This window comes from Amblyraja radiata, chromosome 23 (assembly GCF_010909765.2).
Source record: "Amblyraja radiata isolate CabotCenter1 chromosome 23, sAmbRad1.1.pri, whole genome shotgun sequence".
Classification (NCBI taxonomy): domain Eukaryota; kingdom Metazoa; phylum Chordata; class Chondrichthyes; order Rajiformes; family Rajidae; genus Amblyraja; species Amblyraja radiata.
This window is the reverse complement of record NC_045978.1, coordinates 17,497,166-17,525,088: the sequence shown is the minus strand read 5'-3', so window position 1 is coordinate 17,525,088 and position 27,923 is coordinate 17,497,166. Positions and strand designations below refer to the sequence as shown.

The 27,923-nt window shown below is 40.7% G+C and overlaps 1 protein-coding gene across 5 annotated transcripts in view; it reads left to right on the top strand.

Annotated features, from left to right (window-relative positions):
* Positions 1-27,923, top strand: part of LOC116986263 (ankyrin repeat domain-containing protein SOWAHC-like) — a 77,427-nt gene that overhangs the window by 9,069 nt on the left and 40,435 nt on the right. For 4 of the 5 annotated variants that reach the window (XM_033041630.1, XM_033041628.1, XM_033041627.1 and 1 more), the window contains exons 4-6: positions 12,701-12,847; positions 21,099-21,161; positions 23,717-23,761. In XM_033041630.1, the coding sequence (XP_032897521.1) occupies positions 12,701-12,847; positions 21,099-21,161; positions 23,717-23,761 (255 nt within the window). The remainder of the gene's footprint in view (positions 1-12,700; positions 12,848-21,098; positions 21,162-23,716; positions 23,762-27,923) is intronic. The other variant, XM_033041631.1, reaches the window with a different exon arrangement.

Genomic DNA, 27,923 nt, shown 5'->3' with positions numbered 1-27,923 from the left:
AGTGGTGAGATGAGTGTGTGGACAGGATGGTGTGGGTCTTTGATGATGATGGCTGCCGTTTTGAGGCAGCGAGTACGATAGATCCCTTCGATGGTGGCGAGGTCAGACCCGGTGATGGCCTGGGTAGTGTTTACAACTTTTTGCAGTCTTTTCTGCTCCTGGACGTTCAAGTTGCCGAACCAGGCCACGATGCAACCCGTCAGTATGCTCTCTACTGTGCAGCTGTAGAAGTTCAAGAGAATCCTCTTTGACATACCAAATCTCCGTAATCTTCTCAGGAAATAGAGGTGCTGATGTGCTTTCTTTATGATTGCATCAGTGTGCTGGGTCCAGGAAAGATCGTCGGATATATGCACGCCCAGGAATTTGAAGTTTTCGATTCTCTCCACTGATGTAAACAGGATTGTGGGTCCTCAACCTTCCTCTTTCAAAGTCCACAATCAGTTCTTTGGTTTTGCTGATATTGAGAGCCAGGTTGTTGTGCTGGCAGAAAAATAAGGTTCATGTCTGTCATGTAGAAGGTGATGTCGGAAGTGATGAAGACAGTGATGAAGCTGGTATGCATGCTGTTAAAAGGAATTATCAGTTTGCATTGAATGATAGCCATCACGAGAAAGTTGTTAGAGGTGTTATAGTGCCAGTGATTGTAGATTCTAGTAGCGACAGCAACGTAATTGACAGATCACTTTGGGAATGCTTGAAACTGCAGAAAATCAAGTGCACATCAAGGAGGTGTAGTAGGAAGTTATATCCATACACCGCAACTAAACCATTGCAGACCATTAGATGTTTCACGGTTAAAGTAGAAGTCGGAGATAGAGAAACTGAAGCAGAATTTGTGGTGATAGAGGAGGGAGAACCTCTGCTGAGTAGAAATACAGCTTGAGAGTTGGGTGTGCTTCACATCGGAGTGCATGTCAATTCAGTGCAATCATATGACACGGGGCAGGAATTTCATTCAGTATTCCAAGGGATTGGAAAATTGAAAGGCCGGCAAGTGAAGTTAGCCATTGATGAAAATGTCAAGCAAATAGCTCAACTGGAGCGGAGAACACCATTTGGACAAGTAGAAGCTAAAACCAAAGAGTTGATTTATCAGGACATTATTGAAACAGTTAAATGTTCGACACCATGGGTGAGTCCAGTTGTGATTGTGCCGAAACCCAATGATGACATTAGACTGTGCGTTGACATGAGGAGAGCAAATGAGGCAATAATCAGAGAAAGACACCCAATTCCTACGGTTGATGAGGTGCGGCTAGAGCTACCAATAAAGTGTTTTCCAAAATTGATCTCGAGTGGGGATATCATCAGTTGGAATTACATCCAGAGTCAAGGGAGGTGACAACATTCGTCACTCATTGTGGATTGTACCGATACAAAAGACTGATGTTTGGAATCAATGCTGCTCCTGAGATCTATCAATACGAAATCCACAGAGTGATTCAAGCTGTACCAGGAGTAGCAAACATCAGACGACATCATTGTCCATGCATCAAGTTGGGAAGAGCATGACAGGAGGTTGAAGCTAGTGTTGACTAAACTACATGAAGCAGGTCTCACTGCGAATGAAGACAAGTACAAATTTGGCGTTTCTGAGATCGATTTCATGGGACACAGATTCACAAGTGAAGGGCTGAACCCAGCCAAAGCTAAAGTGAAAGCTATTGCAAATGCACATGAACCTCAGAATGCAACCGAGATGAGGAGTTTTCTAGGACTTGTCAATTATTGTGCAAAATTCATTCCAATTTTTGTTACATTGGCAGATCAACTGAGAAAGTTGACCAGGAAAGATGTACCTTTCAAGTTTGGTAGTGAACATAGACAGACGTTCAAATCACTGAAACGGGGTCTAATGAGTGCAGATATCCTTGGAAATTATGATCCTGCTGCACCAACAAAAGTCATAGCAGATGCTAGTCCGGTCGGGTTAGGAGCAGTGTTGGTACAGACACATGCAGATGGACCCAGAATCATAGCATATGCCAGTAGATCGTTAACCAGCGTGGAGAGAAGGTATTCTCAAACAGAGAAAGAAGCACTGGGACTAGTGGGCCTGTGAAAGGTTCCATGCATACTTGTACGGCATTGAATTTGAACTTGTTACAGATCACAAGCCGCTGGAAGTTATCTATTCGACAAGGTCTAAGCCATGTGCTAGAATAGAACGTTGGGTGCTAAGACTCCAACAGTACAAGTACAAAGTAGCCCACATTGGCAGGAAAGCAAACATCGCGGACCCGCTGTCGAGACTGTCGAAAGATGAACAGCTGGAAACAACATCCACGCTAGAGAGGGAAGCAGAGAACTTTGTGCGATTTGTTGCAATTCAGTCAACCCCAGGAGCTGTGACAACGAAAGAAGTTGAAAGGGAATCAGAACATGATCCTGAACTCAAAGATATCAGAGAGCGTATACAGAGGGGGCAATGGGATCAATGTCCTTACAAAGCATATGTTCCCATAAAATATGAACTTTGTGTAATTGGTCAGTGTGTGCTGAGAGGTAGCAGATTGGTGATCCCGCATCATTAGCTCATGAAGGACATTTAGGCATTGTCGGTACTAAACAGAATTTGCGGAGCAAAGTGTGGTGGCCAGGTTGTGAGAAAGATGCTCAAAAATCTGTTAAGACATGTCATGGATGCCAAATCACAAGCAGGAGCAACCGACCAGAACCAACTAGAAGTACAAAGTTGCCAACGGGACCATGGGTTGACATAGCTGTTGACTTTCTTGGACCACTTCCAACAGGTGAATCAATTATGGTAGTGGTAGACTACTATAGTAGGTACTACGAGTATGCAGTGATGGTCAACTACAGCAGAAAAAACTGTACAGGCATTAGCAGAAATTTTTGCCAGCCACGGATTGTCTGTTAAATTGTATTCCAACAATGGACCACAGTTTGTTTCTGAGACATTTGCTATCATGAGAATCACAGGTATCCATCATCACAAGGTGACTCCGAAATGGCCACAAGCTAACGGAGAAGTAGAGAGACAAAACCAATCCATAGAGAAGAGGATCCGAATCGGCCATGCCGAAGGGAAAAACTGGAAGGAGGCACTGTTAGCATATGTAGCTGTATATCGGGCGATCACTCGCTCAACGACAGGGAAAAGTCCAGCAGAAGCTTTATTTGGAAGGAAAATTTGCACTAAAATACCAGAGGAGCGAGAGATTATGGAAGACCAAGGGATGAGAGACTGATGCCGAAAAGAAAGGTGCGGCAAAATGGTATTCCGACGAAACGAGGAGCCAGGCACTCTGAAATAATGCCTGGGGATGATGTGCTTGTGTGGCGAGATGATGGTGGTAAGATAGACATTCCTTACCATTGCCAACCATACAATGTTGTACCGAGGAGCCGGAGCATGGTGACAGTCAAGTCTCCAAAAGGTGTTATCTACAAGAGGAATGTATCGAGCATTAAAAAATACGTGTCCGGGGACTCTCAAAATGAGTTAGCCCAAATTTCACCAAGAGTTACGGATCCAGAGTGGCAAGACAACATTTCTGAGGTGGTGACCAGAGTTCCAGAGGCAGCACGCTGCAATGCAGGTGGTGAGCAGAGACTGATGCTTCTGTACCAACTGGTAGACCAAAACGTGAAAGGAGAATTCCCAAGCGATACGACGATTTTGTGTTGTAGATTATAATACTGTTATTATGAAGCTGTTTATTATAATATTGTTTATTATGAGCAAGGAGGTTATTAACGGTACGAGAGTGTAAAATGTTTTGTAGTTGTAATGCATCCAGTTTATAAGTTATTGGAACACAAATGAAAGCACAAATATGTCTTGTAAGAATTTAATTGGGAAGTATGTTAGGAAGAATACATGTTAATTTAAAGTTTAGGTCTGGTAAAGGAGGAATGTCATGACGATGACTCATGATGATGATATGTAAATAAGATGACCTCTGTATCAGATGACCTGGAGATCAGATCGGGTGGGGCTGTGTAAGCCAAGATGGAATCTGTGACTGTGTGAGTTAATAAACACAGAGAACAATGAATGTACCTCGTAATAATGTGTCAATATCAGTATTACTTCACATCTGTGGCCAGGATGTGACAAGGGACAACACCACTACAAATATTATTTCACATGTCAGTTGTCTAGCACGTCTGACTTTAATCTGATGCAAAATTCAGATTATTCAGTATTCAGAATATAAAAGCTCTGTCTGAACCATAAATGTTTGTAATGTTTTCTCATTTAAAATAAAATTCCTCGTACTTTCTATGTTGGCTCTGAGCATTCCAATTGGTCTTGTTCCACCCCCCCCCCCCCCTCCCCTTTCCCCCTGTATGCTGTTCTCTTTGGTAACCATCAACGCTTCCTTGTATCAATGTTGGGATGTTATTCGAAGGGATTCTGAGAGATGGGATCCATTTGCATTTGTTTAGGGATAGACTGCATGGCTTTTTGTGTAGGAAATCGTATCTCGCAAATATAATGAAGGTTTTTGAAGCATTTGAAGAGCATTGTCTATGGCTTTGACAAGATCCCATATTTGGGTTATTTCCAAACGTTAGAAGATGTGAGATCTTGGGTGAGCCTGCCAGAATATAAAATCAGCTTGGTAGCAGGTGGTGGAGAGTTGTTTTTCAGTTTCGAGACACTCAAAAATGAATTGTGGCAATCTTGTGCCACAGAGCATGTGCTGAGTTCTCTATTGCTTGTCATTTATGATAATGAATTCGATGATAATATAGGTGACATAATTAGTAAATTTGCAGATGACATAACAATTGGTGTTACTATGGACAGTGAAAAAGATAAATTTAATGTTACAATCATGTTTAATATTACAACAGGACATTGATCAACTAGTAAAGTGGACAAACAAATAGCGGATGGAATTTAATTCAGAAGTTCAATGTGATACATTTTGCGAAGTCAAACAAGTACAGGGCATCCACTGAATGGCTGGGCCCCGGGGAGTGTGGTGGAACAGACACTGAGAAATACAACTGCAAAGTTTCCTTTCGGAGACATGATGGTTTACATTGGCACCGTGGGCAGAAAGGCCTGTTTCTACACTGTAGAACTATATGATACTGATTCTCCTGCACCCTTGTTACAGTATGGACAACTTACAGTAGCCAGTTGGCTCACCAGCAAATCTTTGAGATTTGGGAAGATGGGAATACCTGGGGGAAATCCATGTTGTTACAGGGCAAATGTACAATCAGCACATCAGAATTGGTATGCTGAAGATGTGTAGCAGCAGTAGCAACTGTTGTTATTGTGTCATTAATTACTAGTTTTTGAAAGTTTAATGAAAACCAAAACATATAAAACCTATTTGAATCCAAATTTAAATCCAGCTTTTTATTATCTTTGGATTTTGAAGCAGGAAATCGGAGGAGGTGTATGTCTGGTAGAGACAGCGGGAATCAAGCAAATCCCTTGGAGTAAAATAAATGTTGAAGTACAGTTCTGAGAGAAAACAGGTGGGCAAAAAGATGACATATCATGAACATGGTGGGAAGCTAGGGGAAAAAATTACAGGTGCCCTGGCAGAGATATTTGTATCAGCTTTAGCCATGAGTGAAGCACCAGAAGGTTATAGAGTGGTTAAAGTTTTGGCTTTTTTTTTTAAGAAGAGAAATTAGAAACCATAGAACTACAGGTTGGAAAATCTAAGATCAAAGTGAGAAAGTTACTGGTGGGCATTCTGAGGGACAGGATCTACCAGCATTTGGAAAGGCAAGGACTGATTTTGGATTGTCCGCACGCTTTGTGCATGGGAAATCATATCTAGCAAATTTGATCTTTTTAAAGAGTTCATCATGAGGATTGACGAGGGCAGGGTATTAGATGTTACCGACGTGCACATTAGCAAGGATTTAATGAGGTCCCACATGGTATATGATTTATGTTATATGTTAGTACATTTTTAGTTAGTTAGTAAATGTTGGTACATCTTGTGTAAAAAACATAAATACATAAAATCGAAGGTAAACTAGCCAATCAAACACAAACTTGGAGGTGCAAGGAGTCAGAGGGTGGTAATGGAGGATTGTTATTCAGATTGGTGGCCTGTGACCAGTTGTGTGTCACATACATTAATACGGGATCCACAGTTTTGTCATCTATATTAACAATTTGGAAGGTAATATTGTTAGAAGGGTAGTAAGTTTGCAGATTACTCTGACATTGGTGGTGTAGTGAAGGAGATTAACTGAGATAACAAAATCTCTATGAACTTGCTGGGGAAGTGAGCTAAGAAATGGTAGATAGAATTTAACTCTTGACAAATGTGAGGTGTGGTATTATGGTAAGTTAAACCAAGGCAGGTCTTGCACCATAAATGGTAGAACAGAGAAACTCAGGGTTAGGGACACATAGTTCTCTGAAAGTAGCGGCGACATGAGTATACCGAGTCGCGAAGTAGCACGTGCACATCATCAAGATACTGAGTAATAACTTGCACAGTTGTAACATGCCTTCATGTTACAACTGAACAAGTTAGTCATGAGAATACACTTAGAGCGTTCTGTGCGTTTTCGGTCTCTGGCCTCTAATAAGAATGTTAGTAAGCTGGAAAGGTTGCAGAAAAGATTTGTGTCTCAAGGGTGTGAGGTATAAGTAGAAGCTATATAGACTAGGACTGGTTTCTTGTAGAGTAGGAGGTTGATAGGTTAACTTATAGGCAGGCACGTGCCGTGAGTAATTACTCAGGGTAGGCTGTTGGCTTTGAAAAATTCTTAAACCGCGCATGCGCAGATTGTTCTCCTCTCCGTAAGCTGTCAATCGACTTTTATAAAGTCTTCAATGGCCATATCTCTTAATAAAGTACCGTATTTCCCGGCAATGAAGACGCACCTGCGTCGAAGACGCACCCCCATTTTGAGTCGCTAAATTTTGAAAGAAGGCTGGCGGGCCATGGAATTTCTCAAAGTAACAATTCAATTTGCTCAAGGCTTCCAAGTCTCCTTCATTCTGAATTACTGAGTGGGTAGGGGGTGGCGGGTGACGGCAGGTGGGGAGATGGTGGGGAAAACGGGAGCACACCAGGACAAGTTGAATCAGTTGTGATCTTATTGAATGACAATACTAGTTCAAGGGACCAATAGGGGGGAGAGTTACTTTTACAGCGTGTGGGAAGTCTGGTCAGGGGTAAATGACAAGGAGAGCTGAAGACAGCACTTTTTCCTCACAGAGAGTGGTGAGTCTGTGGAATTCTCTGCCACAGAGGGTGGTGGAGGCAGGTTCTCTGGATGCTGTCAAGAGAGAGCTAGATACGGCTCTTAAAATTAGCGGAGTCAGGGGATATGGGGAGAAGGCAGGAATGGGGTACTGATTGGGGATGATCAGCTATTATCACATTGAATGGCATCCTCCTGCACCTATTGTCTATTGTCTAAAGTTGCGGGGAGGGCAGGAACGTTGAGAAGGAAGGGGTCGGAGATCATACCAGTAACCCACTCACTCATCGCTGCCGCGCGCATCGGGCAAGGAACCACCGCATTGTGGCCAGGGAGGAAAGTAGCTTGGGTGGCTGCGAGCGGCCGCCGAGACCTCAGCGCTTTCTGCCGGCCCGCTCACCTCTGGCAGTGCTCTCCGTCTGAACACCTCTCTCCTGCCGCTTGCCGGCCTCGCTCATGTCAGCCGCTTCCCGCAAATCCTTAAATTCCGACTGCTGCTGGGAGCAGGACATGGCCTCATTTGCTGCGCTGGGTGACACTTGCATGGCATTTACTGCCCGGTCTGTGTCTTTCAATGTAGACCGGACAGTGAGGGGACCAGCTCAAGAGCAAAGATCTTAGAGCGGGTCAGCGGGCGATGGATAACAGGACAATGTGTGGTGGAGCTTACTCCTGTGTCAGTGCAAACAAGGGACCAATTGAGGTTACTCGCGCTGACACAGGAGTAAATCCCACCGCCCGCTGTCCTGTTATTCATTGCCCGCTGACCCTCTTGAGCTGGTTGCTGGCATGATCCCCGACCCCCAGAATGAAGAATCAAAAACAGGTGTTTAGAAATGTTTGCAAAGTAATTAAAAAGAAATAACTGAAATATCACATATACGTAAGTATTCAGTCCCTTTGCTATGACACTCAAAATTGAGCTTAGCTTCATCCTGTTTCCATTGATTATCCTTGAGATGTTTCTACAACTTGATTGGAGTCCACCAGTGGTAAATTAAATTGATTGGACATGATTTGGAAAGGGACACACTTGTCAATATAAGGTCCCACAGTTGACAGTGCACGTCAGAGCAAAAAGCAAGCCATGAAGACGAAGGAATTGTCCGTAGACCTCCGAGACACGATTGTGTCGAGACACAGATCTGGGGAAGGGTATAATTTCTGCAGCAATGCAGGTCCCGAAGAGCACAGTGGCCTCCGTCATTCTTAAATGGAAGAAGTTTGGAACCACCAGGACTCTTCATAGAGCTGGCCGCCTGGCCAAACTGAGCAATTGGGGGAGAAGGTCCTTGGTCAGGGAGGTAACCAAGAACCCGATGGTCACTCTGACAGAGCTCCAGTGTTCCTCTGTGGAGATGGGAGTATCTTTCAGAAGGACAACTATATCTGCAGCATTCCACCAATCAGGCCTTTATGGTCGAGTGGCCAGACGGAAGCCACTCCTCAGTAAAAGTCACATGGCAGCCCGCTTGGAGTTTGCCAAAAGGCACCTAAAGGATTCTGGGACCATGAGAAACAAGTTTCTCTGGCCTGATGAAACCAAGATTGAACTCTTTGGCCTGAATGCCAAGCATCATGTCTGGAGGAAACCAGACACCGCTCATCACCTGGCCAATACCATACCTACGGTGAAGCATGGTGGTGGCAGCATCATGCTGTGGGGATGTTTTTCAGCGACAGGAACTGGGAGAATAGTCAAGATCGAGGTAAAGATGAACGGAGCAAAATACAGAGAGATCCTTGATTAAAAACCTGCTCCAGAGCGTTCAGGACCTCAGACTGGGGCGGAGGTTCACCTTTGAACAACAACCCGAAGCACACTGCCAAGGCAACGCAGGAGTGGCTTCGCGACAAGTCTGTGAATGTCCTTGAGTGGCCCAGCCAGAGCCTGGACTTGAACCTGAACGAACATCTCTGGAGGGACTTGAAAATAGTTTTGCATCGACGCTCTCAATCCAACCTGACAGAGCTGGAGAGGATCTGCAGAGAAGAATGGGAGAAATTACCCAAATACAGGTGTGCCAAGCCAAGTATCATACCCAAGAAGGCTTGAGGCTGTAATTGCTGCCAAAGGTGCCTTAATAAAGTACTGAGTAAAGGGTCTGAATACTTTTTTTATTTCTTTCTTTTTAATTACTTTGCAAAATTTTCTAAACACCTATTTTCCCTTTTTTATTATGGGCTATTGTGTGTAGATTGATGATAAAAAAAATGAATTTCCATCTTAGAATAAGGCTGTAACGTAACAAAATAAGGAAAAAGTGAAGGGGTATGAATACTTTCTGAATGCACTGTACATGGTCCCGCCCCCCCATTTCACTGCACCATAATGTTTGGGACACATGGCTTCACAGGCGTTTGTAATTGCTCAGGTGTGTTTAATTGACTCATTAACGCAGGTACAAGAGTTCTCAACACCTAATCTTTCCATCACCTTTGGAAACTTTTATTGCTGTCAACATGAGGACCAAAGTTGTACCAATGAAAGACGAATAAGCCATTATGAGACTGAGAAACAAGAATAAAACTGTTAGAGACGTCAGCCAGACCTTAGACTTACCAAAATCAACTGTTTTGAACATAATTAAGAAGAAAGAGAGCACTGGAGAGCTTAAGAGGCTGTCCCATGAGCATGCGACTCCATGCGGCAAGCGCGACCTAACGTGGTCGCTTGAGCTGTAGGGCCTCACGGGGCCGGTCCTACTTCGATCGCCGGAGCCGTATGGAGTTGTGCGGAGCTGGTCCCAACATCACGCGGGGCTCCGAAAAAGTGACCGTGTTCAAAAATTCCGCGCGGCAACGGCCTGCCGGCCCGCAGCCGCCTCAATGCCATATGCACCGCCTCGACGGACGTGCGCAGCGTCTCGACGTAGTATGCAGCGTCTTGACGCCATACGTCACGCGCAAACTTCTCGCGGACTTCCCTCGAACTTCACGTCATTCACTCGACCTCCGCGAGGCCCCCGCTTTCGGTTTGGTCGCACTCACCGCATGTAGGCGCATGCTGGTGGGACCGGCCCTGCACGGGGATCACTCGACCTCCGCGCGGCCCCCATTTCCGGTTTGGTCGCGCTTGCCGCATGCAAGTCGCATGCTCGTGGGACAGGCCCTTTACTAATCGCAAATGGGCTGGCAGGCCAAGGAAGACCTCAACAGCTGAAGACAGAAAATATCTCTCTATAATAAAAATAAATCTCCAAACATCTGTCTGACAGATCAGAAACACTCTTCAAGAGTCAGGTGTGGATTTGTCAATGACCACTGTCCGCAGAAGAATTCGTGAACAGAAATACAGAGGCTCGCTGCAAGATGCAAACCACTGGTTTGCTGCAAAAATAGGATGGCCAGGTTACAGTTTGCCAAGAAGGCAAATAAATAAACGATGGGTCTTTGTCCCAAACATTATGTAGGGCTCTGTATATAATCAAATCAGATAATACTCCAAATGAATACAATCATGCCAAACACAAGTACAAAAGGTAGAATGAAGAGAAAGATTCCAGAGTGCAGAATATATTTCTCAGCATTATAACCTACATTTCCAGATATAAAGTCCAATGTCCACATTAAGGTAGGTTGGAGAAGGGACTTCAACCTAGCTTATGAATGGGCTGTTCAGAAGATTAATAACAGAGGGGTAGAAGCTGTTCTTGTGTCTAGTGGTTCGTGTATTCAAACTTCTGTACATTCTGCCTGACAGTAGCTGGGAGAAGAAGGAATATCTGGGGTGGGAGAGGTCCTTAATTATGTTGGCTGTTTTCCTGAAGCAGCGCAAAGTGTAAATAGAGTCAATGGTGGGGAGCCTGGTCTGTGTGATGGACTTGACTACATCCACAACTCTGCGATTGCTTGCTGTTTTGGGCAGAGCTGTTTCCAAACCAAGCTATGATGCAACCTAACAATATGCTTTCCACGGTTCATCTATAAAAGTTAGTTAGAGTCTTTGGAGACATGCTGATTTTCCTCGGTCTCCTGAAGAAGTAGAGACACTGGTGTAATTTTTGGCTGTCGCTTCAGTGATCCAGAGGTGAGTTGAAGACCAGGGAGATTAGATCTGCTGTGGACCTGTTGCAACAGTAGGCAAAAGCAGTGGATCAAAACTGTCCGGGAGGCAGGAATGAATGTGCACCATCATCTGTCTCTCAAAGCACTTCATGATGGCGAATGTCGAAGCCACTGGACGGTAGTCATTAAGATCTTGATTTTCTTTGGCATCTGGATTGTCTTAAAGCAGGTGGAGTCATAAGAATGGTGGGTGGTTAAAGATGGCTCTGAATATCTCTGCCACTGGTCCTGAGGATGAGGCCAGGGACTCCATCTGGATAGTTGCTTACTGCGTATTCACTCTCAAGAAAGTTGATCTTGCAATCTGCCACAGCGATTGTTAGTACAGGCACACCCGAGGCTGACGGGGCAGGTGATGTTATCCCGCCAACCTTCTGTTCAGAATGAGCATAGAATGCATTGAGTTTATGTTAGGACCCGTTATTTCAGCAATACTGCCCGACTTTGTAACCGTTATAATATGCAAGCACTCCCACAATCGACGGAGTCCTTGGCATTGCCTCTGGACTCCCAGTTAACATCCTTAATGGATTTAGATAGATTTAGGTTGTAGATAGATTTCTTGGATCAAGTTAGATTGGGATTGGATAGATTTTGGGATTGTTTGATTTGAATGTTACAGACTTGGACTTCACCTGAAAGTGGTCTTTGCTGTTGATACATGGAAAATGCCTTTGGTATATATTCCTCTACACACGTGCTGATGAAGTCTGTGTACTCATCGAGGTTTGCTGCAGAGTCCTTGGATATGGACCAGTTCACTGACTCAAAGTAGTCACAAATAATCTAATCTGTTTCCTCAGAGCAACACTGCTCAACTCTCTGTACTGGATCCTCATGCCTCAGCTACTGCTTGTTAGCAGGTAGTAGAAGCGCAGCCAGGTGGCCAAATTTACCAAAGTCTGATATGGGGAAGTAGCAATATGCATATTTGGTTGTGTAGCAACGTTCAAAGGTGTTTGGGCCTCTGTTTGGATAGAAAATGTCCAATAAGTCGTCCAATGAGATGTATAAATTACTCTGCAGATAAATTTGAAGTTAATTAACATTTTTGTTCTAACCTGTGCCCCCAAATATCACCATTGCAATTCAATATTTTCAAGCTCTGAAGCAGATATCTATAGGAACATTTCAACATGTGTTTCCCCAGTTAAAAAAATCACTGTTATATTTTTAGTTGAAAGTTGGTGACGTCTCATAAATTATTTTGTTTTAGCTATATGGAGTTTTGCATATCTCATGACTGTTATTCTTCTTTTTTTTTTTTTTGCCTCCCTGGTGTATGTTGCATTGTATTAAATTTCATATCTTCTTTTGTCCACATGTTAAACTTCATCCATTCATTGTAATACTGGCAAAATGCTGTTGGGGCACAGCCAACATGCATCAGATGGTACATTAAACTGAAGCCACCCACATCTGGCTTGCACAGGCTGTTGATATTTTTTATTGATTTAAATTGCAGGGAAATCCCAGGCTTGGCTCCAATGAAGCAACTGAAGAAAGGCAAGATGAAAGGTTTGATGTGTCTAAAAACAATGCAGCAAATTCAGTGAATATTGAAATAAAGGTGGAAGAAGCTCAAGAGGAAGAATTTGACTCTGTGTTCAAGGTATTCTTATAAATCTATGTCCCTCCAATAATTGGGGAAGTTAGACATCATCCTGAGGGAATAATGTACTTCATACAAAAATGTAAAGGCTATTTGATAATGTAGAGTTCAACTTACCAAAAAATGCTAAAACTGAGGGAAAGTATGTACCCGAATTACAAGTAGTATGAATTGCCATTAAAAGTTTAGCAAAAAAATGAATAGTAAATTGAAACATAATTTAAGGATGACTTTCCAAATGTATATTTTACATCCATTGTATATTGTATTCATTGTATATTTTGTTCATATTTCATTTAGATTGTATATTTCTGGACTACATATTACATGATAGAGAATGGCGACTGTTTTGGGGAGAGAAGAGATAGGCAGTAAAAGAAAGGTGTTACAATGTTGAAGGTAGTGTTACGGACAAAGAAACATTCTGTTGACCCTTAATGTTTCTTGAATTTCCCCAGTATTTGTTTTTGCAGCTGTTGTATGATGGAAAGCAGGTGCCTTCTAGCTGAGTTGCAAAGAATAGCCAAAGATTGTCTTATTGTGAAGTAGATTTAAATTGTCACTTTTGAATGCACTATAAAAAGTGACTGTTTAAAGATAGCATCAAGTTCATTATCATCACGGAAGAATATAAATGATTTGGGAAAGATCACAGAAAAAGTTTTAAATTGGAGTAGGTTTTGAAGAGAAAAACAATTTGTTTGAATTGACAAATTGTATGGTGATGCTGTTTTTTCGTACGGATCAGTGGATACACATTTCAAAACTGGATCATGGAAACTACTTCAATTTGGTAAAGAATCTGTAATAGTCAAACATTAAATGAAATTGTATAAAATTGCAGCGAATTAGAAGGAATGATAATTGCTTCAGGATTTAGCATTTTGGCAGAGGTTTGTTTATGTAGCCCAGAATAATTTCAGATCTGACCACTTTTTTTTCAAAGGTAAGTTATGCTTGACTGCGGGTCAGAATTATAACATTTGAAGCAAAGTCAATTCTGTCTGATAAAACTGACATGGAAATTGCCATTTATTACAACATAGTTTCAAAGCTAATTGCAATCAGATTGTTTTACCTTTGTTACACTATTACAGATACTACTGTATGGAACAACTTAACTATCTCACTTGTCAGAAAGACTAATAGGACAACTAATTTTATTTATAAATGTTAATTATTCATTCCTCACCATAAAAGTCTTCCAATTTCTACCATCTGGTTATTTTTGTAATTAACATAAGTTCTCCATGCTTTGTGAAAATTGCAGTAGTGCGGGTGGGGTGTGGAGAGCCCCTGAATTTCATGAATTGTAATTGTATTTTGCTTGAACAGTTCCCAGGTTGTAGAAAGCAGATAATGCTGAGTTATGGCTTGTTGCTGTGAAAATGGTAATTTGTCATTGTCATTCACTGTTACTCATGATAGTTTTTTTTGTTTCATAATTCTCAAAGTATACTGTGAGTTGAACACCACCATTGGTGCCACGATCAATAGTCTACGACATAATGTTGCTCCACACTTTTCAAAATCTGCAATCATTGTATAAAACCTGTATATCCCCACCAGATTTGAAGGTTAATCCTTACTGAAGTATGTTTTTTCAAGTGCCTTTTTCCCTCCTCGATCTTGCCAAAATGACCTGTTATTTTGTGAACTCAGATAATAAATCTCTACAGCTATGGAGATGGTGACAAGTGGACCTAGTCATGTTTGATACAGATATTCTTTTCTCTAGTTATTCAGTGATTACATCTAGCCAAACAGCACATTTGGAGGTATCTGTCCATTCCAGTTTTAAGGTAGAGCAGTGTTGTTCTTGTGATGGAGAAGACATTGGATTTGAAGCTTGGCATGGAGTCAAACGTGTCATGGTTGTACATAGCCTGCTGCAATTAGAGACTGATCAGGGAGCAGAATAGGATTAATGCTAATGAGCAGAATTTATTGTAAGGGCCCATTATTTGCCTACCCCTAGATGTTTAACTGAGTAAAATCCAGGACTATGATTGTGCGGCAATGAGACAACATGTGAATTGGAGACATATTTGTTGACATTATTAGAAAACATAGGGGACCCGATGTCATATCTTTGGATAACATTGCCAAGGATCAAAGAAGAGGAGAGCAAAATAATTCAACATAAAAGTTTCAGACACCTGCAGAATACCTGGCTTCTATTTGATTGCCAGGCCATACATCACCTCAGTCTGAAAATAAAGTTAGGGGTATAATTAGGGGTTCTAATTGGGGCATCTTCTGTTTGTAAGCTTTCCATGTTTTTACATGACCCATCTCACCCTACTATTTCTGTTATTTGTGCTTTCTCTGACTCTGGACCAGCTCTATCAGTCATATAACCTGTAGTTTAACAGAAGAAGATGATGAAATCACTGCCTTCTCTCATTTATACTTCTTCATCATTTTGTTCTTTTCTTATTTCTTATTTCATTGTAATTCTGTGTTCCTGACAGAGTTCACCTGCAAGTATTAACATTTGCTCTAACAAAGGTGACACCTTTTAATTTTTAAGATTTTGTTTATTTTCAACTTAAACATTTTTCGAAGAGGTTGGGTTATTTTTATACTTCATCCTGCCTGATGAACCACTCAGGGTCGAGTTGGTTAAATTTCATGACAAATGAGGACCATATGACACAAAAATATCATACCTCAATTCTGAGGAAAAAGCTAGCAATGCATTGGCGTTATTACTGTGGTGATTAGAATTTCAGCTCTGAGGTTTGGCACTACATTGGGAAGTGCTGTTTTGGTGTCATTTTCTGAAGCATTGAGAGTTAAATACAATGCTGATCATTATATGCAATGTTCATGAAAAGTTAATTCCTAAGTTAGTATGAGAAGTTTTAAAAATATTCAGTCTACAGTAGGTGGAAGTTTCCTCTTAGTGATTTTTCCCAAAGGAGCATAATATATTAACGACTGATTTACAGTATGTGTACTTTGGCTGTAAAGCTAATGTACAAATCTAGCATTGATACCAATCATGGCATTCTACTTGAATTTAAAAGATATACTAAGTTCCTTTCATAACATTACTTTAATTTGGCAGTTCACAAAATAGAACTACAAGACGAAGGAAAAAAAATTGTACTTAAATAACCAGATATTTTGAGTGACAGTTAATAATGGATATTAAACCTACTTTCTTTTCACTTGCAAAGGAGTTATAAAACTCTCATGTAAAAATTAATCTGCATTGCATATGGGTAAATAGGTGGTCATCATTGAGCCTGTATGAAGAATAACACAGCCATTTAAATAATTTCTTGAGTAATTTATATTTATCGTTTTTGATGGAAGAGTTTAATAATGTGATGTTTAGTGATAACTTTAGGAAAGTCCCAGCAACAGCAACAATAACTTGTACTTATTTGACACAATTAATGTAGAATTATAATTTCTAAACATAATTTAGATGATTCAGAATTATGTTTGTGAAAATGCTTAATCTTTGATATTACATGATTTTGAGTTTACTTTTAAAATTTATGATATTTTCCCATTTTTAATTTCCCCCAGAATAGGGTTATTGATGCATGGAGTACTAAATAAAAGGTTACAAAATAATGCAAGTCTTTGGCATTTGGTAATCTGATGTTTTCAGTTTGTACAGTAGTATTGGATTTTTGGATCATGCTCCAGCCTAGTTTAAATTACATTTAAATTACATCATAACAGTTGGGGATTTTAAATGTAAGTAATTACATTTTAAAAATCTGGAATTGGTTTTAGAATTACACTACAAGATTGTTGTGAAAATCCAGGGAATGTGCCATCATTAATCTGTCCTGTGTGCGATAAGTGACACCAATGTGGCTGATTTTCAGCTGCCTATGTATGATTCAGTGGCAATTAGGGATAGGGAATAAATGCTGGCATTGTTGGTGAAATTTGCATCCCTGAGGCAAGCGATTACAGTATATCATAAAGTATCCCTTGCTAAATCTATTTTTGTAACGTTCTATTACTGCTTTATCAGTATTAAAAGAGACAAAGTGTTTTAATGGAGCAAAATTACAGTGTCATGATGAGTAATGAAAATATCCTTGGCCTTCGCAAAAACAAGGTACAGCTTTTTAAAGTCTTAACATTTTTTGATTGGGTGGCTAGAAAAGGACAGAATTTCTCCGCGAACAGCTTGCAGACATGCATTTACTTGCTTATGAAATAAGTCACTTGAAAGGAGCAAAAAATTGCTTGCACTTGTTCCAGCAATGTGGCAGAGTGAAAGGAGGCAGAAAGAAGGGAATGAGTGATTTCAATTCTTAAAGGATGTTATTCAGTCCTAAATATTTACAATTAAATACAATTTACTAATCTAACATTTTAGAATGTTTCTCTAATTCATTTCACACTCTTTTGGTAAATGTACAAAAATGAATTCAGTTTTATCTGGCAAGCCCATAGTACCCTGAAAGTGTCATCACACGTAGATAGGGTGGTCAAGAAGGCTATTAGTACATTGGCTTTCATTAATCAGGATATTGAATATAGAAGTTGTAGAAGAATTTGGTGATGCCACATTTGGAATATTGCATTTAGTTTTGGTTGCCCTGCTATAAGAAGGATGTCATAAGCTGGAAAGAGTGCAGAGAAGATATACTAGGATGTTGTCAGAACTAGATGGGCTGAACTATAGGGAGAGTTTTGACAATGCCAGAGCAGGAGTTCAATCATGACCTTGGGTGCTGTCTGTGTGGAGTGTGCACATTCTCCCCATGACTATGTGGGTTTCCTCTGGGATGCTCTGGTTTCCTCCCACATCACAAAGACATGCAGGTTTGTAGGTTAATAAATTGCCCCGAACGTGTAAGGAGTGGATGAGAAAGTGGGATAACAGACCGAGTGTTAATGGGAGTTCGATGGTTGTTGTGGCCGCGGGCCTGTTTCCATGCTGTATCTCCAAACTAAACCAGACGACATAGATTTAAGGTGAAAGGGGAAGGAGAACCCGAGAAGCAGCTTTTTCACTTGGGGTGGTAGGTATATGGAACGAGCTGCCAGAGAAGGTGGTTGAGAAAGGTACCATTAAGGCATTGAAAATACATGGATGGATATATGGATCGGAAAAGAGTAGAGGGAGAAGGACCAAAGGAAGGCATCGGGACCAGCTTAGATAGGGCATCTTGGTCGGCAAGAACGAGTTGGGCCAAGGGGTCTGTTTCCGTGCTGTATGGCTCTGTGATTCAACAGAGGTTAGTAAACTACAAAAGGAATAATTTTGTGCTTTTCATTGCACTGTAATTTACTATCCGACCCATAAATGAATAATCCCAAATATTAATGGATTGATAGTAACAATTTATGGTTTGAAAATGTAATCCAAACTCTACTTCCATATGATTCGATCTTTATAGTCGGCAAAAGCCAGTACTGAACATATTTTTGAATTTTAACTTTTAATAACCACATTTTTATTAAACTGTTTAAAATATGTGTGAATTTTGTGTGGATTATTTCATGACAGCTTTTAGAGAGGTTTTCATTGAATATATAATATTCCTGTAATTTAAGAGTAAACCTTTTAAGAGGTCTTTGAATATGAATTTAAACTATAGAGCCTTGTAATTTGAAAGGGAAAGAAAAACTATTAAAGTATTCTGAATTTTTCATTTTTTCTTTCATCATATTTGCTGCACACTGTTGTCTTTACACATGCCCTCAAACAACTCCTGATTCTTCCATCTCCTAACAATTCACAGTAGCAAAGTTTCATAATAATCCCAGCATGTGTTTGAGAAACAGAATAAAAGTGACACATCTGGTGGAAACCCAGGCAATCATGGGTGGAATGTGCAAGTCCATACAGACAGCACCTCTGGTCACGATCAATTGCAAATCCCTGAAGTTGTGAGGCAATAGTACCAACTGCTGACACTGTGCCACCTCCGAGTAATGTCAATTCCCATCTGACACGTAAATCACATCATTGGAATTGGTGTGATTTGCATCTGGAAGTGGCTCACTAAATTATTGAAGAGGCACAAATTGCCATGCAAATACTGTTAATAGAGTTTCACATGTATTGGTAATGAATAAAATTATGTTGCACACTTGAATTTTTAGATCATTTTGTTTTAAAGCTGGACATGCCTAATATTGATTGTATTGGACATAATTTGAAGGAGAAAAGTAATATTGAAAATTAATCATTTGTAATGTGTAACCTGCAAGCAGCCAGAAGTCATTATGCACATTGGCATAAATGACATGGGTAGGAAAAGGGATGAGATCCTGCAAAGTGAAAATAAGGAGTCCGGTGAAGATTTAAAAAAATAGAATCCTGAGAGTAGTAATGTGGATTATTCCTGCTACCACGTGCTAGTGAGGGTAGAGATAGGATAGTCGGACAGATGAATATGCCAGGAGTTGGTGCGGGGGGGGGGGGCAGGTATTCAGACTTTTAGATTATTGGGATCTCTTCTGGGGCAGGTATACCTAAGAGATACTAGACTAAGGTGGGACCCGTTGGGGCATTACCTTCATGGTGACTGTCAGGCGAGAAGACCAATCTGCTGAGCTCTAGATTTTTTAAACCTTCATAACTTTTGTAATCTTCCACCGATCGGAACAAAACTTGGTGGCTTGGAGCAGAGGAGAACGGTGTGCAAGGTGGTGAGTAATCCTACAGATATAGGGTAGCGTTTTTGCGCAAATTTAAATACAACGCAGACAACAACGCAGTGGTCAAGATGAGAGTTTTGGTAATAGTATAGATAGATGTTGCATCTGAACTGAAGGGGATCCAGTATCGTTCAAGGGAGATTTGCTCATGCTACTCAGAAACGTTTAAACTAGAGAAGCATGGGGTGGTAACCAGAGTAGTTGGTCAGAATTTGGAAGGATTATGAGAAGGTAGACATCAGGACTAGTAAGTCTCAAAAGAAGGATAAGCACAGAGAGGTGAAGGAATAGGGTGACATTGATGGGCTGAAGTATGTTTATTTGAATGTGCGTATTGTGGAGAAAGTATATGAACTTGGAGCCTGGCTTGATGGTTGGAACTATAATGTTGTTGCAATTATGAAAATGTGCTTGCAGTAGGGACATAACTGGCAGCTTGATGTTCCGGGGTTTTGATGTTTCAAATGTGATCGGGACAGGCAAAGGAGGAGGAGGAGTTGCATTACTGATTGGGTAGACACGACGGCTCTCAGATGATATAGAGGAGGGTTCGGCCACTGAGGCAGCATGGTTAGAAATAAGAGCGCAGGCACACTCATGGGATTGTACTATTGAACCCCCCAATAGTAAGTAGGAGATAGAGGAACAGATATGTAGACAGATTACAGAAAGATGCCGAATCAACAGGGTTGTCTCAGTGGGTGACTTTTAACTTTCCCTGTATTGCCTGGGGCTTGCTCATGCCAAAGGCTTCGACGAGGTAGAATTTGTGAGGTATAACCAAGAGGGTTTCCTGAAATAATATGTGGATAATCCAACCTGAAAAGGGACCATACTGGACCAGGTGTTGGGAAATGAGCCTGGCCAGGCAACTGGTGTTTTGTTGGAAACCCATTTTGGGCATAGTGATTACGTTTTAAGATCGTCTTGATTAGAGAGAAGACAGGACCTTGAAGGAAGGTGCTAAATTAAAGCAAGGAAAATATATATGATGTGTTTGCATTTGTGGATCGGGGCTTGCTTCAATATTCTCTGGAAGTCAAAATACCGCTTTATTGGACTTTGGTTAGACCACATTTGGAGTATTATGTGCAGTTCCCGTTGCCTAATTACAGGAAGGATGTGGAGGCTTTGGAAAGGGTGCAGAGGAGGTTTACCAGAATGATGCATGGATTGAAATGTATTAGCTATTGGAAGAGGTTGTACAGATTGGGATTTTTTCCTCTGCATTGCCTAAGATTGCAAGGAGACCTGATAGTAGTATATAAAATTGTGACCAGCATAGATAAGATAGATGGTCAGAATCTTTTTCCCAGGATGGAAAAAACAAATACTAAAGGGCACAGCTTAAAGGTCGAGCAAGTTTTATTACACAGAGGGTGGCCGGTACATATAACATGCTGTTGGGGGTGATATAGTCCTTTATGATGGTGGTATCTAAGAGACTTTTGGATGGGAACGTGGATTTACAAGGAATGGTTTACATGCAGGCAGATAAGTTATGGTCATGTCATTGTGGTCGGCACAAACATTGTGGGCGGAAGGGCCTGTTGCTGAACTGTTCTATGCTTTTGTCCATGAAGTATTATGTTTTGTTTTTCAGGAGGAACTGGAACAAAATGTATTTGAGGATGGCAGCGGAAGCATGGGATCACCATCTGTTGCGGTAAGTATTGAATTTTATACGACATTAGTAATGCTTTTCACTTGAATTCTTTTGCATAATTTCATTTGTCACTGACTTGTATTTTTAGATTTAAATCAGAAAACTAAAACTTGTATAACGTAACACGAACAAAATAATATTTGTAGATTAAATTAATGTTAGAATAAGAAGCGCCAAAATATGGCGCCTCCTGCAAGCAGGATCAACGGACTATTACTGTACAATTTGCTGATTGGGGATATGCTTGGGTATGGCAAATAATACTCTACTAACTGTTTGTGAGAAAATAATTTCACTGTGCATTTGCACTTTGCACATGTGACAATAACATCACCACCAAATAAAAGTTGACGATTTCAAATTGGTGAAAACGTTATAAATTTGATTTTTTTATTGCAGTTTACTCATCTAGCTTTTATGCACTTTCTGTTGAAAGTTTATGGAACAACCAAGGTGCTGAAATGCACAAGAATCCACTCCAATAATTGGAAACTAATATCACTGCTCAGTCAGGCTCAAAACAGTAAATGTTGTTGAGGCACCAATTAAGGACTGCTCACTTTTTATATGAGATTTTTATCAGTTGTCATGAAGTATCAAAATAGGTTAAATTGTGAAGTGTAAACTGAAATATTCTTAGATTGTTTACCTATGAATGCAAATGGGTGCTTCTCATGATTTTGACTTGCATCTCAGGGGATTAAAGGCCATCCTGCTGTATCAAATGACATCTGCTATTAGTTTGGTTCATTGCTACAACATTTAGTGCCTACAAAACTATTGCAAATATGAACTGATAATTCTACAGTCATGGTAATAGGTATTTGGGTCCCGAATGAGAAGATGAACTTGTAGGATGTCTCTTTAATTGACTAAAAAGATTGACAAATAAACACAGACTGTTGATCTACAAGTTGAAATAAAGAAAATACATTCAGTGTTAAAGCTTTAAGGGCCTGTCCCACTTACATGTCCTTGGCACGCAAATTACGCGACCTCGTGGTCGCGTTGAGGCGCACGGGCATCTATGGCCGCGCGGGGCCGGTCCCACTTAGAAGAGTGGAGGGGTATTGAGTTGTGCGCGATATCACGCGGGGCTCCGACATTTTTGTAGTGAACGAAATCTTCGTGCACCAATGCCCTGTCATGGAACTGACAGCCAAAGTGAGACAGGCCCAAGACCCTGGCGCGACGCAACGTCTCACCTTCAACAGCAGCAGAAGCAGGCAAACGATCGCCGAACTCGGCCTGGGGATCACGGCCGTTCCGGATCCGGATTCGCCCCTACTCCTACTCCCAGAGCGGCGCCAAGAAAATTGAAGATAGACACAAAATGCTGGAGTAACTCAGCGGGACCGGCAGCATCTCTGGAGAGAAGGAATGGGTGATGTTTCGGGTCAAGACCCTTCTTTTCATACTGAAGAAGAGTCTCGACATGAAACGCCACCCATTGCTTCTCTCCAGAGATGCTGCCGGTCCCACTGAGTTACTCCAGCTTTGTGTCCATCTTCAAATGACGTCACACGCTCCAGACGGCTGTGCGTACGCATGCAATCGCACCCGACCTTCGCAGGACCGTCTCGGCTCAACGTGACCACGAGGTCGCGTAATTTGCGTGCCATGGACACGTAAGTGGGACAGGCCCTTTAGAGAAAAATAAATGGGCAAAATCAAAGCTGGAAAGAAATAGTCAAATTACAACAATTTGAACATCCCACCACAGCCCAAAATTCAAATGAATCCAATGTGAGAAAGATTGATTCAGAATATTTAACACATGGCATTGTTAAAAGGATGCTCATGCCTTAAATACCTGCAGCCGGTTTGATTTGTGCATACTCTGCAAACACAGCTGCTGACCTGTATTTGGTATTTCTCAATGCGACACCAGACATCAGCAAAACCAGTCGTGGAACTGGTTTATTTTCTTTCATTCTGCTTCGACTCCTCACCTGAAATTGCTTCATCAGTTACAAGTATAAAACAACAAGTGGCATTAGTCTATAAAATCTGGCCCAATTTGTAATGCTGAATGCAGTTGGCAATTTGATCATATTGCTTATGTTCGTTAATCTGCCAATTAGTGACATAATTTACCAGTTTTTAATGCTATTTTCATTGCCTTAAACTGCTTAGCTTTGAAACTTTGCTGGATATTTCAAATTATATATACATACATTTGGTGTTCTCCAATATTAGAACTGTAGGCTATTGCACAATTTGTTTTTTCAATTAATGCAATTGTCTCTTCTATCAATGATAGACAAAACCAATATTGAAAAGCTATGTTACTTCAGTAAGAATTTGATATTATGAAGAGGTTTTCAATGAAGTAATCCTATGTCAAGATTTTTTATTTCACATTGGTGATGTAATCTGTTTGAATTTTTCTTTATTCATTTTATCTTCATCTGTTAAATACTTTCCATGTTGCTTAGATTTCTTTACTTGGCAGTCGTTGCAATGATATTGTATTTTCATTAATGTTTGTTTCATATTGTCTCTTCATCTAGCCTTGTTACACTATCCTTCTGTTTTTTACTTTAATTATTTAGTCATTTCAAGGGCATTTGTCGTTTGTCTCCGTCACCCCATTGGAAGTAAGTTCCAAATTTTAAGTATTCTTTAGATAGTGATGTTTCTCTTGAATTCCTTATTGGGTTTAACTAATGGTTTTGTCTTTTGTGTTTTGTCTTTTCGCTGCCTTTTCTGATCCTCCAGCCCCACATCCGCTTTTTGTCCTATTTTCTTTCGTGATGCATGTTCTAATCCAATTTTCTCTCATGTGGCTCTCATAATTTACTTCAAAAAAGTATGAACATTGCAACAGGAGTAAACCACTCAGCATCTCAGATGTCTGCCATTAAATCAAAACTGATCTGCATCTTCATTCCATCATTTTATGTGGCCTACAATCACCCTCTCATGTCTCAGCAACAGCACAATGCGCTGTGCAATCCCGAACAATTGAGGCCTGCATCACACTTTGATTTAATAATGCAGCATGGAGTGGGCTAGAGATCCTATTTGGAATATATGCCATGATGCTAACTTAAACAGGACCTTAGGGGATATAATCACTGGATTATTACCCAACTGGTGTACAAATTGTGCTACAGTGCCCTCCATAATGTTTGGGACAAAGGCCCATCATTTATTTATTTGCCTCTGTACTCCACAATTTGAGATTTGTAATAGAAAAAAATCACATATGGTTAAAGTATACATTGTCAGATTTTATTAAAGGCCATTTTTGTACATTTTGATTTCACTGTGTAGAAATTACAGCAGTGTTTATACATAGTCCCCCTATTTCAGGGCACCATAATGTTTGGGACACATGGCTTCATAGGTGTTGGTAATTGCTCAGGTGTGTTTAATTGCCTCCATAATGCACGCATAAGAGAGTTCTCAGCACCTAGTCTTTCCTCCAATCTTTCCATCACCTTTGGAAACTTTTATTGCTGTTTATCAACATGAGGACCAAAGTTGTGCCAATGAAGCTCAGAAGCCATTATGAGACTGAGAAACAAGAATAAAACTGTTAGAGGCATCAGCCAAACCTAAGGCTCACCAAAATCAACTGTTTGGAACATTGTTAAGAAGAAAGAGGGCACTGGTGAGCTTACTAATCGCAAAGGGACTGGCATGCCAAAGAAGACCACCACTAACCAAATGTTCGGCTATTTCATCTTTTATAATTGACTCCAGCATCTTCCCCACCACCGATGTAAGGTTAACTGGTCTATAATTCCCTGTTTTCTCTCTCCCGCCTTTCTTAAAAAGTGGGATAACATTAGCTACCCTCCAATCCACAGGAACTGATCCTGAGTCTATAGAACATTGGAAAATTATCACCAATGCATCCACGATTTCTAGAGCTACTTCCTTAAGTACTCTGGGATGCAGATCACCAGGCCCCGGGGATTTATCAACCTTCAGTCCCATCAGGTAGTAGCCAGCTACATGAAAGTGGCACCACCTGTGATCTCTTCCACTTGAAGGATCTGTTGGAGCCTCAACAGATTGCCACCTTTCTGCATTAGCTGGAAATTGTGTGCATATACATGATCTGTACAAACCCTTTGTCCTCTATAATTATCTCTGTCATTAATTTACAATTTTAACACATCTACCCTCAGTATGTTGTGTTAAGTCCACTGAAATATTTAGGTGCAATTTTATTCAGTCTGCAGAGCTTTATAAATGTACTAACTAAGCAAGTGATGTATGCTATATTGTAAACATCTGAGAACACTTAAAAAGGAATGGAAGGAGATATTTCAGTGCAAGTTAGGGTATGTTGGGATGTTTATAAAAGGTGATCTAGACCATTCACTCAGTTATAGAAGTATGCAGACAGATGGACAGTGGTATCACAAAATTTTGATACAAATAATGGACTGCTGTAGTTGCTTGTGTTAAGGTAGTTTTGGAAATATTAATTTATTACATCGATTGTGAAGCATATTTCCAACAGTAAATGCCAGATTTGAGTGATTGCAGTTGTTGAGAGATCATCCATCATGAAAGCTTAAGCCCAGTTAAATAGTCTGTCAGGATCTGTTTTTATTTGCCTTGGGTCACTCTTCATTGGAAGGGATGCAGTGAATAAGCAGTGCGTAATCCCTTGATACTAAGTGAATTTTATTCTAGGAATGTGTAAAGCCGTCTTATGGATGTGCACTGTGTATTATTCCAACAAGTAATTACACTAAAGTGGTGACATTAAAGCAACTGTGATTGCAGAAAATGATCAGCAAATTAGATCTTATTACTGGGCACATCAAAAACTAGCCTTAATACTTTAACTCTGCCAGTAATAATGTTGTGTAATCATCTATCAGACAGATACAGCCTAGATCTGACTGGGATATTGCCAAAGATCTATATTTTAATAACTATTATTTTCCAGACTTGTTTTTATCATTGTTTCAATTTGCTATAATTCAAATGAAATAATTCATATTGACAGATAATAGTTGACAGATTTGAATGATTGCAAATGATTTTGTACAAAGATTTGTAATAAACTACAAATGTAATTCTATTTACTATATTCTCCTTCCTGATACAGATATATTATTCAATGAAGATTTTTGTTCTGTTAGTTTAAAAAGGTTTACAATGAACTTGTGGCTGCTCAGCCGTTCACTAAGATCATAGCTGGTCAAATCTGTGGGCATCACTCAGTTTTTCAGACAGAAGCCTGCACCCCTTGATTACCCAACTATTAGTTTTTACATAAGAATGCCATTTGGTGCATTGAATTTGTTCCTGCTTTTAATTTTCTTTCCTGCTCTTTCCCAACAAGTGTCTATTCAGTTTGTTTTTGAAAGTGCCCATTTTGTTTTCACCATCACTATAGGTCTTGAGTTCCACAAGCTACAACAACCTGTGTGTTTTTTAAATAATTTTTCCTTGTGTCTTTTGGCAATGATATTGCATCAGTACCTCTGGTCCTTGAAACATGTGTTAATGGCCACAACTTCTAAATCTATTTAGGTCAAATCGTTCCTATAAGCCTTTATTTTGAAGAATCAAATTCTTCCAGTCTAACCTCGGCATACTGCCTCTGCAAGGACACCTGCATAATCAAGGATGATTCTCACTTCCTCTTCTCCCCTCTCCCATCAGGCAAGAGGTACAGAAGTGTGAAAACATAGCTCCAGATTCAGGGACAGTTTTGCCCCGTCAGGCAACTGAGCTAGAGCTAGAGAGCGGTCTTGAGCTACTATCTATCTCATTATAGACCCAAGGTCTATCCTTAATCTGGCTTTACTGGACTTTATCTTGTGCTAAAAGTTGTGCTAAAGGTGAAATATTCCTCATACAATCTGCACTGTCATGTTTCCCCCATAAGCTTCTATCTTTCAAGGTCATCATCTTTAGACTTTAGAGATACAGTGCGGAAACAGGTCCTCTGGCCCACCAAGACTGCGCCGATGGAAAAGTCTTGATCTGAAACGTCACCCTAGCCATGTTCTCCAGAGATGCTGCCTGACCTGCTAAGTTATTCCAGCACTCAATATTGGGTTGTGGTGATAGCAGCCTGAAGTAAACATGCCCTGGCCACTGTCCATGTTTTCTATCTATCTGTACTTGTCTGACCTGGAGTAAGTGAGCGGTTGTTCTCCGAGACCCTAATTAAACCTTGGGTAGGGTTGTGCATGTCAAGTGCTCAGAATGCCCCTGATCAACTTATCTGAAGGGAAACTTGGAGATGAGCTACTCCCTGTTAAAGCTGTTAAAAGGTTTTTAAGTGTTTAAATGTCCTGGGTCTTCAGAACCATCTAAGGAATTAATTAAAATATAAACCAAGTTGTGTGACTTTAGACTACCTACCCTTTTGCTTTCTAGGTGACAGATTTTGATCAAAATCAATGGGTCTATAAATATATGCCAAGTATGTCAATAGACAATAGGTGCTTAGAAGTAGGCCATTTGGCCCTTCGAGCCAGCACCGCCATTCAATGTGATCATGGCTGATCTTCCCCAATCAGTACCCCGTTCCTGCCTTCTCCCCATATCCCCTGACTCCGCTATTTTTAAGAGCCCTATCTAGCTCTTTCTAGAAAGCATCCAGGGAACCTGCCTCCACCGCGCTGAGGCAGAGAATTCCACACTCACCACTCTCTGTGAGAAAAAGTGTTTCCTCGTCTCCGTTCTAAATCGCTTACTCCTTATTCTTAAACTGTGGCCCCTGGTTCTGGACTCCCCCAACATCGGGAACATGTTTCCTGCCTCTAGTGTGTCCAAGCC